This window comes from Oenanthe melanoleuca, chromosome 2, assembly GCF_029582105.1.
Source record: "Oenanthe melanoleuca isolate GR-GAL-2019-014 chromosome 2, OMel1.0, whole genome shotgun sequence".
NCBI classification, from domain to species: domain Eukaryota; kingdom Metazoa; phylum Chordata; class Aves; order Passeriformes; family Muscicapidae; genus Oenanthe; species Oenanthe melanoleuca.
In genome coordinates, this window is record NC_079335.1 from 100,475,130 (window position 1) to 100,492,391 (window position 17,262).

At 42.5% G+C, this 17,262-nt stretch overlaps 1 protein-coding gene across 16 annotated transcripts in view; it reads right to left on the minus strand.

Moving 5' to 3' along the window:
• CLASP2 (cytoplasmic linker associated protein 2) overlaps nt 1-10,192 on the minus strand; it is a 150,896-nt gene extending 140,704 nt beyond the window's left edge. For 8 of the 16 annotated variants that reach the window (XM_056485344.1, XM_056485341.1, XM_056485338.1 and 5 more), the window contains exon 1: nt 9,396-10,011. In XM_056485344.1, coding sequence (XP_056341319.1) covers nt 9,396-9,590 — 195 coding nt within the window. In that variant the 5' untranslated portion in view covers nt 9,591-10,011. Of the gene's footprint in view, nt 1-9,395 lie in introns of all 16 variants that reach the window. The other 8 variants (XM_056485334.1, XM_056485333.1, XM_056485343.1 and 5 more) reach the window with 2 other exon arrangements.
• Nucleotides 10,193-17,262: the final 7,070 nt, after the last annotated feature.

The following is a 17,262-nucleotide window of genomic DNA, read 5'->3' on the forward strand; positions in this document are numbered from 1 at the left end:
AAATTCTGAGGCATTGTGTGGGACCATTTACCATCACAGGCCCTCCACTATCAATAGTAAAACCTTTTAACAGCATCACTGCTCTTTCCCCAACAGCTCCAATGAAGAATGAATGCCTTCTGGGATTAAAATCAATGGATTTGTTTCTTACTCAGCATTCATTAAGCCTTTTGCTTGCTGTCTAGAAAGAGCCTTTGTATACTGAGACTGATTCATCAGCTCACCATTGTTTGAAGCATTTGAACAGTGCTTTTAAAGTTCATATGGGAAAAGAAATTTAGGCTCATTTGAACTGGAGTTGGTTAGTTGCTATTCTTTAACAAGCCAATATTAAGGCCATCCTTGACTTCTCTGAACACAATGAATGCCAAATCAACTAAGAAATATTTTATCTGTTCCAGACAAAAAAAGACCAGACTCTTTGGTGATATCAAGATGTTCCAACCAAAAAACGATTATTAATAGAACCAGTGATTATTAAATGAGCCTATTCTTGTTCTACAGCTTGCTCCCTTTCCCACTCTCCTTCTGCACACATTTTCCAGCACTGCCCTTTCCCTTCAGTGGACAACTTCCAGGCACCTAAGTTTTTGCTAGAAAAAGAAATACTGTTCTTCAAACCATACGTGGATAACCATGCATGCTTATTGATATTTTCATTATGATTCTGTAATTTCCCATCCCTGCCAGGGACAACTAGGGGGAGGACACTACCAGGAAAACATCTCTACTTGTCTAAGTTGCCAAATGACCTTAATACAAATGTCCTTGGATTTGGCCATAGGATGTCTGAACTGTACATGGAAATATGGATTCTGTAGATTGGGATCTGTGAACTAGTCATGAGAATCTAATGGAGAACACTATCTGGAACTCCAAAGAATGAAGTTAAGGCATTAGATTTCCTGTCACTATGGGGACAGCTGTGGTATCACCAACAATTACTGACAAACAGGATACAGCACACCAAACAAATACACCCTGCAAGAGGAAGCATTGTTCCAGAGCTGCACTGCTGGAACAAGATATATGCAAAACTTTAATGAGATGTTTTTTTAAAGTATTGTCAGCCAAGACCCAAGCCAGACTTTCTTAATTCTCATAATCTCAAGAATTTTGCAAGCAGCTCAACATGAAACAATAATATTTATGTTTATGCAGTATCTATATTCTTAGTTTCTCTTCCCATCTTTCAGGACACACTTCTGCTCCCCTATTCCATACTTCTTGCTCGCTTTACTGTTTCCCACTCCAGTTCTATCCACTTGGCCTCATTTTGCCAAGATCTACCCAGACCATTCCCTCCCTTAACTCAAAAGCTTGCAGAGATACTTAGGCATGCTCTTGGCCCCACGGGCAGAGGGACACTTCCATTTTCCTCGGTCATTTCTTCAACCTGTGTGGTTCTTCAGTCCCAGCCATGTCATCTTCAGACTCCATTCTCCCTGCTACTCAGCAGCAGTTGGACAGCTGCCTCTGCTGACAGAAGCCAAAACTGCAGTCCCAGCTGGTGAAGCTACCACAGATATCATCTATACTTTCAATATTTTAGCTAAGAATAAAGTATTATTTCCATTCTCTTGCTTGAATCACCTTCAAGGGCACTAATGACACACTTCCAATTACAACAGTATGATTTTTTTTTTTAACATACATCACACTGCAAGAAGAGAGCAGAGTTACTGGCATCTAACAAAGTCTTCAAGTCAAGTCTTCTCAACAATTGGAGTCCAAGTACATTAGCAAATGGAGAGCCCCCTCTACCTAAAACTGCAAGGCTACAACCCTCAAAATTATGTTTTAAAACTATACTTCCGATTACAAAGTAAGATTCTCCTAAGTATCCAGTGTTTGCTACTGTTAAAACTACTTATCAGCTGCAACCTCATTGTCTCAAAAGATGTATAAACTATCAAACTTCCGATCACCTTCCCTTCACAATCTTCCTGCAACGGCCGACCACAGAACACTTCAGCGTCACAAGCAACCACAGTACAAGAGGATGGCTGAATGAAATCACCCGTATTTATCTAGAGAGTGACAAGTCTATTTCTGCAGTGAAAAGGCTTGGTTTCTTCTGGGGACCTCTCAACAGGCACAATTCTGGGATGTTCCCATTATGTTGACCTCTCCTGTACTGCAGCCAGAACAAGCAAGGGTAGTACTCTCATAGACGAGCACATTGATGTAACACTCAAAATGATGACTGGGATAAAACCCATTTACAACCTTCTGTTATCTCAAAATCTCTCATGATCTTCAAACTGAATTCAGACTGCAAGTGTGATCTCCAAACTGTTCTGTACTACGTAGGCACTACAGTATTCAAAAATTTGCATACTGCCTCCAGCTTGATCCATTACAGAAGCATCTCCAGTTTGCTTCACATGTGCATAAAACATTCTTCCCTTACCTATTGTAACAAATTTTTCATAAATATTGTTCCAAGGACTGTGAGCAAAATCCAAAAGTATATGATGCAGCAACATCTGACAACGTAAACCATTTTCTTTTGAGATTGTCTAGCTAAAACTTGATGCGCTGCATTGGAAAAAGGTTCAAAACAGAGCCTTTTTAAAAGCAGGGTACAGTGGGAAGACAATGAGATGTATGGTATTTCTCTTTTGAATCAATTTTTTAAAAATCAACTTTTTTCCCCAAAGAAAATTGCAGTCAAAAGCCTGTGCTTAGAAAGTACATTCATGGTGCAAAACAAAGAAACACTTTATTTTAGGACTCAGTTGTTTCAAAAGAATTTAATTCTTTTTGTGCCCAAGGTCTCTTATTTCCTTTTCCATTTCATCGTATTTAAATTGTATCAAACATACAGTGACCCCCATTCTCTGCTACTTACTCCCACCTCTGCACCAGTTCCTCCACTGTGGGAAGAGAAGCATCCATGCAGCTGAACAGCAGCTCACTTTAGGTAATCAGCCCAACACATGAACCAGAGAAGGCATCTTCTCAATCTCCTCCCGAGCCTGTTAGCTGTGCAGCCTCACAAGCATTCCCATCAGAGCAAAGCAGGCGTGACGCACCAGCACTACTCCTCAGCCAGGGACAGAAACTGCTTGAATCCAAAGTGCTGCTAAAATCGCTTGGCTTACGTGCGCTGACTGCTGTGAGCTCTGCTCTGAAGGATGCATCTCTCCTCTTGCACACTGCATAGTGCTTGGAAAGGCTCTCTTCCCACACCCAAGTCAATCTGCAGGCTAAAAGTGATGGTCCTGTTATCCCACTCAACCTGCAGACATATTTGATCTGGTGCACTTAAATCTCCTGTAACGTGAATCAAATCAGCTTGCTGAAACACTGGAAAATGAATTTAACATTGACAAAAAGTTAATTGCCTCAAGAACGACAGTGAGAACAGAACACTTGGCCACATGAGCAGCACAGCTGCTTTTTTAACAGTGAGTAGTTAGTTTTTAACAGTGAGTTAGCCTGGATAACACAAACTGAAGCTGCAAAATAACTGAGAACTGTCAATTCCACCTCTGGAGGAGACACCTGAGACTCATCTGAGACTACATATTCCCCGTTCCCAACTAAAGACGAGACAAAATTAGTTTTAATTAAAAAAATTAAAACTTCTTGGAAGTGTCCCTTGTCTTTAGAAGATCTGCTTAATTATTTGGCTAATATTCCATTGTTGACTCAATGTATCATTAACAGAACATAAATAATACATGACAAAATAGTAATTATTACTCAAGAATGCATCAAAGAATTGAAATTTAAAAACTAAAACTGGCTTCATACCATAGACAGGTCAAACCACATTTTCATTACACAGAAAAAAGAAAGTAGCTCCCACACAGCCAAGATTAAACAAAACTTGAAGAAAGAATGAAATTCAGCAAAGGGCTCATTTCTTTTTCAACAAAGACATTTAAATTTAAACCGCTGTTTGCTAGCAGACTAAGGAAATACTGAGATCTAGACAGTAACTGAAAAACAAAGGTTTAGTTGAGTCCTCTTTCATTCCATTTCTCTGTCCTGCATGTTAATCCTACAACTTACCATGGCCTTTGCCTTTTGTAGCATATGCTGGGTTGTGTTCAACTTCAGATCCAAGACAACCCACGCATTTTCTGCCTAAAGTCTGCTACTCAATCCCACGCCCCTCATTCTGCATTTGTGCATTCAGATATTTGTAATCAAATGTGCAACCTCTCATTTTTGATCTCTGAACTCTTTTTTCAAATCTCAGTATCTCCATTTTGTTCAGACAATTTTAAATCGTGAGCTTCCACCTCACACACACACGTGCAGTCAACCAAGTTTTAACTGCTGCCATCTCTTTGCAAGTACTTCAGACTAGCATCCTAACCACTTGTTCTTTACCTATTTTCAAAACTACAGTTCAAATCTTCCCTTCCCTTCTGGAAATTGAAAGCTCCTCCTGCTGGCCTTTTGTCAAACTAAAGACAAAATAAGTATTTGCCAAACCAAGGAAATACAAAAATGCAACACCAACATTACTGGTATTTTAGAATCTTTTGGTGTTTGGTACTGAGACAAACAAACCTCAGAAAAATCTCACTCTTCAAGATGAAGAGAATAAGAGATAATTCCAAGGATTTGCCTAAAAGGAACAGTTTATCCACACTATCAGAAAGAGACAGACTGAAATCAGGTTTTCTTCTTTCCATGGCAAACCATCTGCTGCTCTGGCATAAAACTAGTGATTATTAATTACTTTTCTACTGCAGCTGAGGAGAAGAACAAGCTAAGATATTGACCACAAAGGTAAGAAATCCAAAGGTGACTCACAGTCACAAACATTGCTGATTACTCTTCTCATATAAAATTACACTGAGAAACTATCACCATTTTAGTCATAGGTTTTTGTTAGTTCTGATCAGTTCAGTTAATTCTGATCAGTTAGTTCTGGTTTGTTTAAAGAACCAAATGGTGGCTTTATTCCTCAAAAAAAAAATTTCTGATGAGGGTAACTGTTCAGTTTTGGTGCTCTTGAAAGACTCCACAACATGCTAACAGCCAAAAGTAGATTTGCAAAGCTCTACATTAAAAGCAGTATTTCCCCATCCCACATCTTTTCAGCAAAAATCCAAAGCAGATTTCCAGATTACTTAAATCAGACATAGAACAGGTTTGAGTCACCAGACTGCACAGTTAGATAATCTTGTAATTATTTCAAGTGACTACTGAGCATGAGAGAGACCTAAAAACTCATTATACATAGATGAAGATTCAAGCTAACACAGTAACACCAGAAAATATCTATCAGTACTACCACACTCAGAATGGGTAACTAATTTACTGTGTGAAGTTCACTTGAGAGTCAAACACAAACAATAGCACTGTCCCTATTCCCTGAGATTACTAAATATTTCAGTTTGAGACCAAATACCAGCAGAATAATTTTATCACTGAACTCTTAATACATAGCATTCAACTTAACTACTCCTATTCTTCAATGCCTTTGGAAAATAGTTGAGGGAGAGGGATAGGGATTGATATATACCCAAATCTCTGCATTGTAGAAGGAGAGAGATTAGACCCAACCAATACAAGATAAATCAGATCACCAAGCAAATAATTTTCAGTTCAATGAGGAATTCTTTCATTCTAGTAAGACAGAAAAATGAAAGTTGAAATTATGCACATCTTTTGGGTACTCCTTGACGTTGCTAAGCTTTCTAGAGTCTTTGTAAACAAATTTGTCACTGCATAGACATCCTAATTGAAGTCCTCATGTGGGAGTCCAGAGTATTCCTCTGGCTTCCCTGGAAGGTTTAAGACCCCCCTGGCGGGGTCCCCAAAGACCCTCGAATGAGACCCAGGTGTCTCAGGGGCTGGATTTAGCTCCTTGGAACAATTTACAAACATTGAGAGAAGAAATGCAAGCCACAAAAATAAACAGAGTGTAAATAAGACTGTTAGAATGTAGAATTAGCAGATTTCTAGAATGTTTGTGATAAGGGACACGTGGCCAAGATGGAGAATTGGGGGTGTGGATACCTCTTCCTCCTTCTTCTCCGTGTCATCCATGCTGGGTGACACGCTGGCACTTTTAGATTGGATGAGAACAGAGCTGGACCATGTAACAAGATTGTATTGTATTGGGGGTCATTTGTAAATACCTAGTACGTAGTTTAGACTATAAAAGATAAGTCCTGCCTCTGCCAGGCAGATTCTGCCCTGGACGTCTAGCGAGCAGACCGCTGTTCGCTGGACAAAGCATTCCTGAGATAAGGAAGAATAAACAACCATGAAAACCTCTAAGAACAGCCTCCTGCAGTCTCTCATCGGCGGGCATTGGAAAGAGCTGGGTTCCAGACCACCTGCATGTCCTCCAGAGGTGATCTCAGGTCTAAGGAGACACCTCGGGATGTGACATCCTCATAATCTGACATTGACTTATCTCTCTCTAGGTCATTCCCTATGTTCTGCAACCAATTTCCACTACAACGCTGAACCACCTGCAGATGAGACAACAACATTCTTAATCCCACCTTTTTTGTTTTACCAGTAACTCAAGCTCATAATTGTGTTCTCCACTTCATTGAGCTAGATGAACTCAAAATTTCCTATATGCTCTCAATTTGGAATTGCCAGGTTGTTTACTAAATAACTATAAGGAGTTGCAAACTTCAGAACAGCAAGCACACTGTCTGTTTTACGTGGCCAAAATCTTTTGCAGATTAGTTAATTCAACCTTGCTGATAACTAGCCCACATTTAGAATTACAGAATTGTTTAGGAAAAAGCCTTTAAGATCATTGAGTTCAAGTATTTACTGAATGCTTGTTCTCGTCCCCTTAATCATTATCAAGTCAGCTAAGCTAACCCTCCTACTACCTCCAGAGTATTTCCCTTCTGGTTACATGAGCCAAAAACTTTCTAGGCTGGCATATCATAGAAACTTTTTTCCTCACAGCACAGCTTAATAGCTGAGACCAGTGCTAATGAGATAATGCATCTCTTCTTCCAGTATGATCAGCACAGTGCACTGCATGCAAGAACTGAGCTTTCAGTGGGAATAAAACATATTGCCCATTCAGGACAAGTCACATCAGTTATCCCCTTATTACCCATACCCATCACCAAGAGCACAAATAATGCTCCCCCTCAAAACTTCCTTCAGCATTCCCCACTTGTATCTCCAATTCATCTAGCTCAGCAGTTCTGAGTCTCCAGTCATTATCACTGCTTGTGCTAACACCAGTCATGTCAGCTGGAAGGGATTCATTACTTTGGGACTCTGGAGACCTGCAAGACCTTTAACAAGACACAAAAGAAAGATAAGTGCATTTAAGTGCTCTATGTATCCATTTCTCAGTAAAGGGTGATCAACAGTATGTCAAATAATACAACAATCAAAAATTACTAGGTTTTTTTTTTAGAAGACATATAAGTCTGTGGCATTCACTACTTTCTACTGTTCAGGGCCTGAACGCAATAACAAAATAGGATGCAACATTTAAATGTATAACATCTATGCATAACTTATAAACATATAACAAATGTATAACATCTTTGCATGAGACAAAATGCAAATCTCTCTAAAATTCTTAGAATTTGTAATACTCTCACTCCGCATGACTCTTTTCGAGGTACCCAGCACATAAGGGCAACAGGCTCAAACTAAAACACAAAAGTTCCATCTGAATATGAGAAAAAAAATTTCCTTTACTTTGAGGGTGACAGAGGACTTGAACAAGCTGCCCCAGAGAGGTGTGGAGCCTCCTCTGCAGATACTCAATACCCGCCTGGCTGTGATTCTCTGCAACCTGCTCTAGTAGGCGAATCTGCTTTAGCAGGGAGGTTGGACTAGGGGATCTCCTATGACTGATGCTTCTGGAGCACTGCATAGCTCTCATTCATCCCAAAGTCCAAACAAGTAAGGAGTTCTGCATCTTACATCAACAGCAAGAAAAATGTCTTGCATTATGAAAAATGCGTCTTTAAATTTGAACTTCCAGTCTTAATGCCCCATTTTGTTAATTTACAAGTGCAGGAAAAAACTTCTACTGTTAAGTAAATAGCTTGCCCTCTTCACGAAAAAGAGTATTTTTAAAGACCTGTCTAGTGTTCGCAGTAATCAATTTTATCACCCTCAGATTTAAGGCAAATAAATTATATTTCTCCAGCACACGCTACTTCCTCAAGCTAACCCGACCTTTACTGACAAACACGATTCCAAAATAAATAAATCATACGCGCAAATGGAGTTAAGCCTTTATTATTTTCAGGCCTCAAACTCAGAAATTTCTACGTGCAAAGGCTGCCGGATTAAGGTCAGTGGAGGGGGAAAAAAATTTCCATTTCAGGAACATACTGCCCGTTCGAGGTTACTCTGCGCCCCCCTCCTGTGTCTCAGAAAATAGAAAAAAAAAAAAAAAGCGAGAACAAGCTCACTGCAGTAAGTTCAAAGGCCCAAAGTGCGAGTCGATGGCGATAGGAGGGCAGGGCGGAGCCGGCCCGGCCGGGAACCCCGCGCACGCAGCGCGGCCCGGCAGCGCCCCCCGCCGGCGGCAGCGCGGGCCTGCCCGGCCGCGCCGCGCACACGCACCACGGGAGAGGAAAATTAAAAAAATTAAAAAAATAATTAAAAATCGCCGACGCGAACGCGATTGTCCTTGGCACTACAACTGTGCTGTCAACCGCCTTATAGGCTGACCGACGTAAGAACAACAATAAGAGTTAACACTGTGTGGGGCAATCATCGCTCTTTTCCCGTGGCTCCGTCTAAAAGACGCACGCAGGAAAAAGCGAAACGTGAGTCATCATCGGGCCGCTGTGAGGATACTGTATAACTTCCCAGGTACGGGAAAGTCACCTAAAGACGATATAAACAATTTTAAACTTACAGTGGGAACTCCAAGAAGCCTATTATTCCTTGAATCGTCTAAAACACACACAAGGTGATACAAATCCGGTGGAGCAGCACTCTTTACGGCCTGCAGAAAATGATGGCAATCCCATTACATTACACCCAAGTATAGAGACCATGGAATGGGAGCGGTAGCGAGAAAAAATATCATCACCTATCTTGTTTCTGAGTAAGAAATACAACCCGAGTGTGGTATTAAAGTTGCGGAGGGGTGCTGTGTTTAACATTATGTCGTAAAAAAACCCCTCAAATCCAAAACAAAACAAAACTAAACCAAACCACCGCCTGGCCAACGATAAAGGCAAAAACAAAACCCCTATTACTGCTTCTTTAAGGACAGAGAGATAGAACAATAGAACATGAACCACCCTTCCAAAATTTCGGAATTCCCCTTTGTGCGGGGAGGGATAAAACTGGCAGAAATGTCGTTTTACTCCTGCACTTACCTGATTAAAGAGTAACCCGGGGATCTGTACCTCCCTACCATGATGAATCATGGTCTTCCCCAACCGAGCCCCGCCGAGCAGCCTTACCTTAAAATTACTGGAGTTGACCCACGCTGTTAATTCGTCGATCACTTTGTCAAGGCGCTGCTGGTCCTGCTCCAGATCGGGGGACCTCGCCGGGTCGCTCAGGTACTCCAGCAGCTCTTGGCCGACCTGCATCCTACGGCCCACGTCCTTCTGCTGTACCTGCTCGCAGAAATAATCCATGCCGGCAGGCTCCATCTTCGGACGCTGCGGAAAAGTTTCTTCGTAGACGAGCCGAGGGCCTCAGGGTCGGAAGCGCGGGCAGGGCAGGGCGGGCTGCGGGGGCGCAGACAGGCCTGCCGTCCTCATGGAGCCGCTCCCGGTCCTCCCCGCCCCGGCTCCGCGCCCGCCACCCCCATGCGCACTCGCACCCCCGCAGGGGGAAGCCCCCAGCGGGAAGGGATTGCGGCGCTGCGCAGGGCCGCTCACTCCTGCTCAGGGCTTTCCAGCCGCCTCCGCGCCGTCCCGAGGGATCCCGACACGGCTCCCCGCCGCCGCCCCTCCTCTTCCCCCGCCAGGGAACGGGAAATAGAGCTCGAGAACAGGCGCAGCGGCTGGAAGGGCTCGCAGGCACCCCTCGCTCGGAAGGTCCCCGCGATAGGTGCTACCGCCCTCGCTCGCTCTGCCGTCTCTCCTCCCGCCCGAGTAGAGATATGCGGGCCGCCTCTCACAGGCAGCGCCGAGGCCGGGGCGCACCTCCCATGCTCCTGACGCCGCGGCCTCCGGCCCCTCCTGCCCGCCTGTGGGGCGGCTCCCAAACTTTAGTCCCGGCGGGTCTCAGCGCCGCCCTCTCCCCCCTCCACGAGACGGATCGGATCGGACCGGGAGAGTTCCCCCGGGAGCCGCTCACGCTTCGCCGCGCGTTCCCCCGCCGGGCTCTGCGGCGGCAGCGCCGCCTTCGTCCCGTGAAAGTTGCGTCTGCCGCCGCCGCCGCCGCTGCCGCCCCGGCCGGCGCCAGGCGGACACACCGGGCGTGGCCCGCGCGGCCCCGCCTCCCGCCGCGGCTCCCGCTTCCCCTAGGAGAGCGCGCTCCCGCGCGGCGCCTCCCGCCCCTGGCTGCGGACGGACGGACGGACGGATGGATGCCGGATGGATGGATGGATGGCTGGAGGACGGGCAGTGGGCGCTCCCCCGGGACCCCTGCGGGTCGTGTCCGGCGGCAGTGGGAGACGCATGCGCCCTCCGTCCCGCTGATCGCCGCGGTGCTGGTCCGGCGCCCTTGGGGAGAAAGGGGAAGTGTTGGAAGAACAGGGAAAAGATGTGAAAGGTGCTGGGATGCTTGGGTGCTCTCCTCCCTTCCTCTCGCCACCTCCTGAGCGCGGTCCTGGCTTTGCGCAGCGATGCCCTGCAACCCCTCCCGCCTTGCACAGTGCCCAGGTGTAAGGTGGGGAGATCACCGTGGAGCCATCCCGGTACTCCCGGTGTGGTTGGCTCTGCAGCGTTGCTGCCCGCAAAATCGGCTTTCATATCTAGAATGCGACAACACTCCAGAGAGACATGGATTATTAAATTCAGAGTTGCACAAGCATGGGTACTCAGTGCTATTCCATAAATCCAGCACAGCCCACCAGACTTTCTGCACCGTTATTTACACAGAATCACTGAATCACAGTGCTGAATGGGACCTCTGGAGATCATCCAGTCCAACCTCATGCCAAGTTAAAGCAGGTAACGCAGGCATGTGTCCAGACGGATTTCAAATGTTGCCAGAGAGGAGACTCCATGAACTCCCTGGCACAGGGCACCTTCAACATAAACAAGTTCTTCCTCATGCTGAGGTGGAAGTTCTTGTGTTTATTTTAGGGCCATTGTTTTAAATTATGGCCCTTGCTTCTCCTTCTGTCACTGGGCACCACCGAAAAAGAGTTCAGCACCATCCTCTTGGCATCTGCCTTGGAGATAGTTATCTGCATTAATGAGATCCTTGTTCAGTCTTCTCTTCTCTAGACTAAACAGGTCCAGCACCTGCAGTCACTCCTCAAATGAGAGATGCTCCAGACCCCTAATCATCTTTGTGGCCCTCTACTGGACTGTCTCCAGTAGCTCCTTGTCCTTCTTGTGCTGAGAAGCCCAGAAGTTCACAGATGGCAATTTCTCAAGTAAATCCTCAGCATGGCTGACCCACATGCAGACTGCCAGGAATCCACTTGAATTAAAACAGAAACCATTAAGTAAGGGGCTGTGACCTTAGGCAGTGTTTCAGCTCCAGTTTAAACTGGTCCATGTCCCCTTGATGGTGGGAAAGGCAGCCCTATCCTCTCTGTCCCTCTTTGGCCTTGGCCTCTGAGGCCTCTGAAGGTAGAATTATGGCTTTCACATGCAGGGAAAGAAAGTCACTCTTCCCCTTCTCCCACCCAAGCTACTCCACTTGGCCCCCATCTTGTCCCCCGTGCCAGACCCTGCACACACAGACCACTTGGGCTGATTTAACGGGCTAAATGACAAAACTGGTGTCAGTGAGCTGGGCTGGCTCACTAATCCTATGGGAAGCGTAACAACCTCCATCAGTGGCAGTGGGGCCTCCTGCCTCTCTTATATTGGTAGGGTTCACCTTACCCTAAACTGAAGGCCCCTGTGGACACAGGCAGTCCTTTTCTTCCCCGCTGTCATGTATACAATTCTCTTACACCAGATCTGTTTTTTACTTATCTTCACTTAAACAGTTCAGAAAGATAATATTTTTATCCAATTTTCTCCCTTTTTAAAAATCGCATAACTAGCTTTCTGCTGATTCAGATTACTAAATTTTCTTACTCTGGGGTTAAACAAGAGTTGGAGCAGGTAAAGAAGCAGACAGCTGGAAGATAGATGGGGAAGATGAGAGCTGTCATTCAATGACAGCCTTTGTTATTATGAAAACTCAGTTTCAAGACAGCAGAGTCTAGTAGCCTTACTTCTGTTGTTAGTCCTTACACTGGGGAAAAGTGAACCTGCAGGAAAGCAAGGTACTCCCTTCATCTGGCTGCTGGATTGAGGAACCACACCTGTAAATTGCTGCTTCACAGCAGTGTAAACCAAACTAAATTGGTGCTACAGTGTTCCTACTTGGCAGGAGGAAAAACAACAAGCAGCCTTTTGTTGATTTCAGTGAGATGGAGCAAACTGAGGATCCTATGCTTCATCAATCCCCAGGCATTACAATAATGAAAATGGTTAAAAAGATTAAAGATGTCTTTAAAACAGAAATGCATATACTTACTTTGAGCTTATTGTAATTTACAAAAATATTATGAACTGCTCATCATGTTTTCACAATGGATTTCCCTGTGCACTTACAAAAAAATGGAATTTTGGAGCTGAAATTTTTTGTCTTGTGTGTGCACTGCCACTTATGAAGTTATGGAATTACAGGCTGCTTTTCTAGGATCCAAGAAACTTGCAAAAGTCATAAAATAAATTTCAGAAAAATAAAACTGGATTGCTATATTTTTTATCACTGCACTAGAATCTGATTCACTAGTGTTGTATGTTTAAAAAGCAAATACCTTGCAATGAACGTTTTAAAAGTAATTGTTGACCTAATAATATTGGTTATATAGAAAAGAACTGAGTAGATGATACTGCACTCTTGGAGTATTAACAACTGTAAGCAATTTATGTACTTGTCCAAACTATCTGAAAAAAAATAACTAAGTGATATAAAATTAATTTTTCATTACTGTCCAAGTTAAGGTCAATCGCTGAAGAAAGAAAACCCTAAGCAAAAAGAGGGGATAAAGGTTGTGGCACTACTTTTTTGAATTTCTCTCAATTCAAAGCAAACACACTGATTAGGTAACCCAGTTGCTGTGACTAGCACTGAAACTGAGGGGGAGGGTAAAGTATAATAAGATACGCACTTGAAATATCAAAACTATTTTGTCAACTCAAAGACGGCATTGCAAAGCTATGCTAAGGGTAAAAAGTCATGCTGGACTATTTGGCCTTTCTTTTTTTTCCCATTTTACGTAATAAGTGTTTTCTTAAAAACCACAGTAGAATATAATTGCCTTGCTGTAAAATCAGAGGATTAGAGCAGTGTATTTCTTCTTGTGATCCTGTGACTACCTGCCATGGCTAGTGCCTTTATACAGTACTGATTATGGATATACTGTTTTAATGTACTGTTATTGCTATAGCCGTAGAAGATGGGTAGCCTTTTTATTCCCGAGGTATTTTGCTAAGATTAAGGCAATTTCATTTGAAGCCTAGCACTGAGAGAAATTTTTTTTTTTTTCTGTGGGATCAATAAACATAGCATTGATTGACTTTTTCCTCTGCAAACAAATAGCTTCTGGATACTCATTTCCTTTTTTAGCAAGGCAGGAGTAGCACTCCAACACTGAATCTAGAGCAGTCCCTCAGCTTGGACAAACGACATGGTTTCATTGTAGATGTTCTCACAGAGTCCTAGTGGACTTTATACCTAGGGATGTGGGCTGGGCTCCAAAAAGAAGGCATTTTCATTCAAGCCAAAGATCTTTTAAAGCTTCTTATTCTCAGTTAAGGAGATTGCTTCCTTTGGAATGCAATCTTTTTTGATATGCAAGCATGTGAGCATAAATCCACTGCTCTTGTGTATTTGTACAATGCATAATATTTTGTAGAGCAATTAAGCCCTGTAATTGAATGCAGAATCAGAATTTCCTTCAGTCTTCTCAATGTGACTTGCTAGCACTCAGAGCAATTACAGCAGGAGCTGAGGTAAATGACACTAATACAGTGAGGCACATTTCCAACTTGAATTGTACACCAAACCTGTTGCTATGTCCCCATCTTATCTGAGTGTGCTGCAAAATTCTCCCATGTACTATCCTGTTCTGAAAAAGGCAGGAATCTTACAGCAGACTTGAGAGGGAGGATGCCGTGCTCTTTGTTCCTTAGGCTGATAAGAAAGCACGCAGTGTGCTTTAGGCTCTGTCCTACCCTCCTTCCCTTACTAGCAGTAAGCCTTAACAGGCTCAGAGCTCATGCAACCTGGTTATTGATCTTCTGTAGCAGGCCTGTCAGTCAGTGCAGCAGAAAAGCTACTTCTGGAGACTGGCTTCCCCTTCTGAGAAACCCTACTCACACAGAGGATATGATCCCATCGCTGAAAGAACCATAAAATCCCCTAAAAATCCTCAGATAAAAAGTTCTCCTAATTACAAATAGCAATCACAGGCCATAATAATAAAAATAGAGTGAATTTAAATGAATCACTCAAAAAGTTCTCATAAATTACGCTTGATGTAGCCTAGGTTGACACTGAAGAAACCTATGAGAAAGTTGTCCTTCCTGTTCGATTTCCCAGGAGCTGGGTCAGTACTTCTACAACATTTTCCATCCTGGGTGACTTGAATCAAATGTTCAGGTTGCATCTTGGATGTGTCCTTCAGTCATGTACCACCTTTTAATGTCTTCTGGAAGAACCATAGGCTTTTATTTTTTTATAAGCTGGAGATCAGTACACTGAGGGTTTTCTCGATACTGTCAAGAGCTAAAAAACTGTGCTATTTTAAGCAGAAATGTGTCAGACTTTGTTATCCATGCTGTGTAGGTATTTATTTTGCATCTTTTCTGTCCTTCATTGCAAAAGAATGATGTGCATCCTTTCAAGCTGAATTTATCACTATCGTCAACTTTAAAGTATAATTTGAATTCCTCCCTCTGAGATTAACAATGTCAGAATAATTAAGTAATAAATATCTTTTGAATATAAATAAATAATTCATGAAGGAATGTTCTGATGATGATGTTGCAATGTATGTACCAAACTAGTTGACGACTTGCCCATTTTTCTCACAAGGTCTTAAAGATGAAATCAGATGTAACTGTATTAAAAATGTACTTGGGGAACTCAGCTACATTTGTGCTTGTACCATGAATGTTCTTGAAATTACGTATTTAATAGAGATCGCTTTCATATGCTTATTTATAAAACAGTCAGGAGCTGAAACTACTAGTCTGGTATTTTACCTGTAGATACAAAGTTAATTTGATCACAGAAATGAGGTATGAGGGGGGGATCAGTCCGATGCCTGATTACTGGATTACTTCAAGGCATTAATTTGTTCCTTATTGTAAAATATGTTTTAACATGTAGACACTGCAATTAAATAATTCACCCTGATATATCTTTTATGAGTCATTTGCTAATTTTCTTGATTCATATGATATAGAGAAGGAAGAACATATTAAAACTATAGGCAATGAAAAATCGTGTCAGAATTAACGTGTGACAGCTTCTCTTTCATCATGTTAGTCTACCATGCCTTATATAATTACTCAAAGCACTGGTGCATAACTTAGCATCCTTTAAGCCCTTCTTGCACAGCGACAGGGATTTGTCTCTAGTGATAGAAGTATTTGACTGTGGTTTATCAAGCAAAGGTTTGTTTCTGTTTTGTGCAGCAGCTTATTTGCTAGGCTTTTATCAATTATGATTTTCTATCTTTAAATTTCTATGGAGGAATATAGTATGTCAGTGTTCTGTGTAAAACCTTAATTGCTGTATAATGATTTCATGTCATGTTGGAAAAAATCTGGGATGCAATAGTCCACTGATATAAAATTTTCTGAATTTTTAAACTAATAAATTAAACTTTTAGTTAAAATACCTGTGAGAACTATTTCAAATTAGATGCAATTACCTTTGTATTGTAATGCTACTCTTTGTAACAGCAGCATCAAAGAATTAGAAAGGATCAAAACTACTTGTGTCATCTGACCTGAAAAATAAAAGCTGGTGAGCACACAGTGTACTGCAGAGCAGTATCAAGGGACATGTAGCTGGGTGCATTTTGGCCTTGGAATGGCAAAATCTCTGTTCTTGCAAAACAAATCATGACATTTTCATTATCTGCAGGAAGACTGCAAGACATTGAAGACACTGAAAGATGGAATCTTTCTCATTACATAGATACAACTTTCCAAACCAGGCAGAGCAGTGATACTCATCCTAGTAACACTAGTGCAGTGCCAGACTCTGCCCCCATTTACACAAAGCAACCCACTTCTCACTGCATAGGAATGAGAAGGGGAAGAGAAAAACATGTATGATCTGATTTGTTAGCCTCTGGTTGGGCTTGCTTTTGTTTCTGTAATGCGAGTCCTTCTAAAAATAGGACAGACTAAGCAGTCGTTTACTAGTCCTGGAATTCCTACATCAGCAGCAGCTTTGATCAGAGGAAGGTTTTCTCAGCTAAGAAATTGCAGAGTTCTTCCTCAAATGGGGAGAACATTTTCTACACATACATGTGGTTTAACGCATGCAGACGCATTTACATACGTATAGTTTAAAATTACTTTTTTTCATAAATAACTATACGCATTTACGTGTTGGGATTAAGCTGATTTTTTTTGGCTGTTGCCTGATTCTGACGTGTTTCTCCTGTAGTTTGCTGAAGTCGTCTGGCTGCTTGAGAGCTCCCTCTCGTGGTGAACTGTACTCTAAGGAGATTCCCGATCAAAGGCATTTTTAGGTTGGAACTTAACCTACCGTATCTACTACTGATAACGGTGTGCAGCAAAACAAAGAAGTCAAGCTTGCAGTTATTGCAGATTTTTTTTCTTGGCTGACTGCCCTTCTCACATAGAAACCTACTGGTTGTATGGATGCCAAAAAAAAAAAAAAAAAAAAAAAAAAAAATCAATTGGTATTTTAGGGGAGAATTTCTTTAAATAGGTATACATATGAAAGAAATGTAAGTATTCAACTGTGTTCTAGGGGAAAAAATTGTCATGAATTTTTTTCTTTTTTTTTGCCCTAAAAAGAGTAACTTACTGTCCTCTAGAATAGTTAAGGTCTCTTACATCTGGTGCTGCTGAACCTGCTGCTTAAAGCAGACTGTAATTACTATGGCCATCAGCAGCTTTGACCAAATACCCACTGTTATGGGTCTGTGCTGTA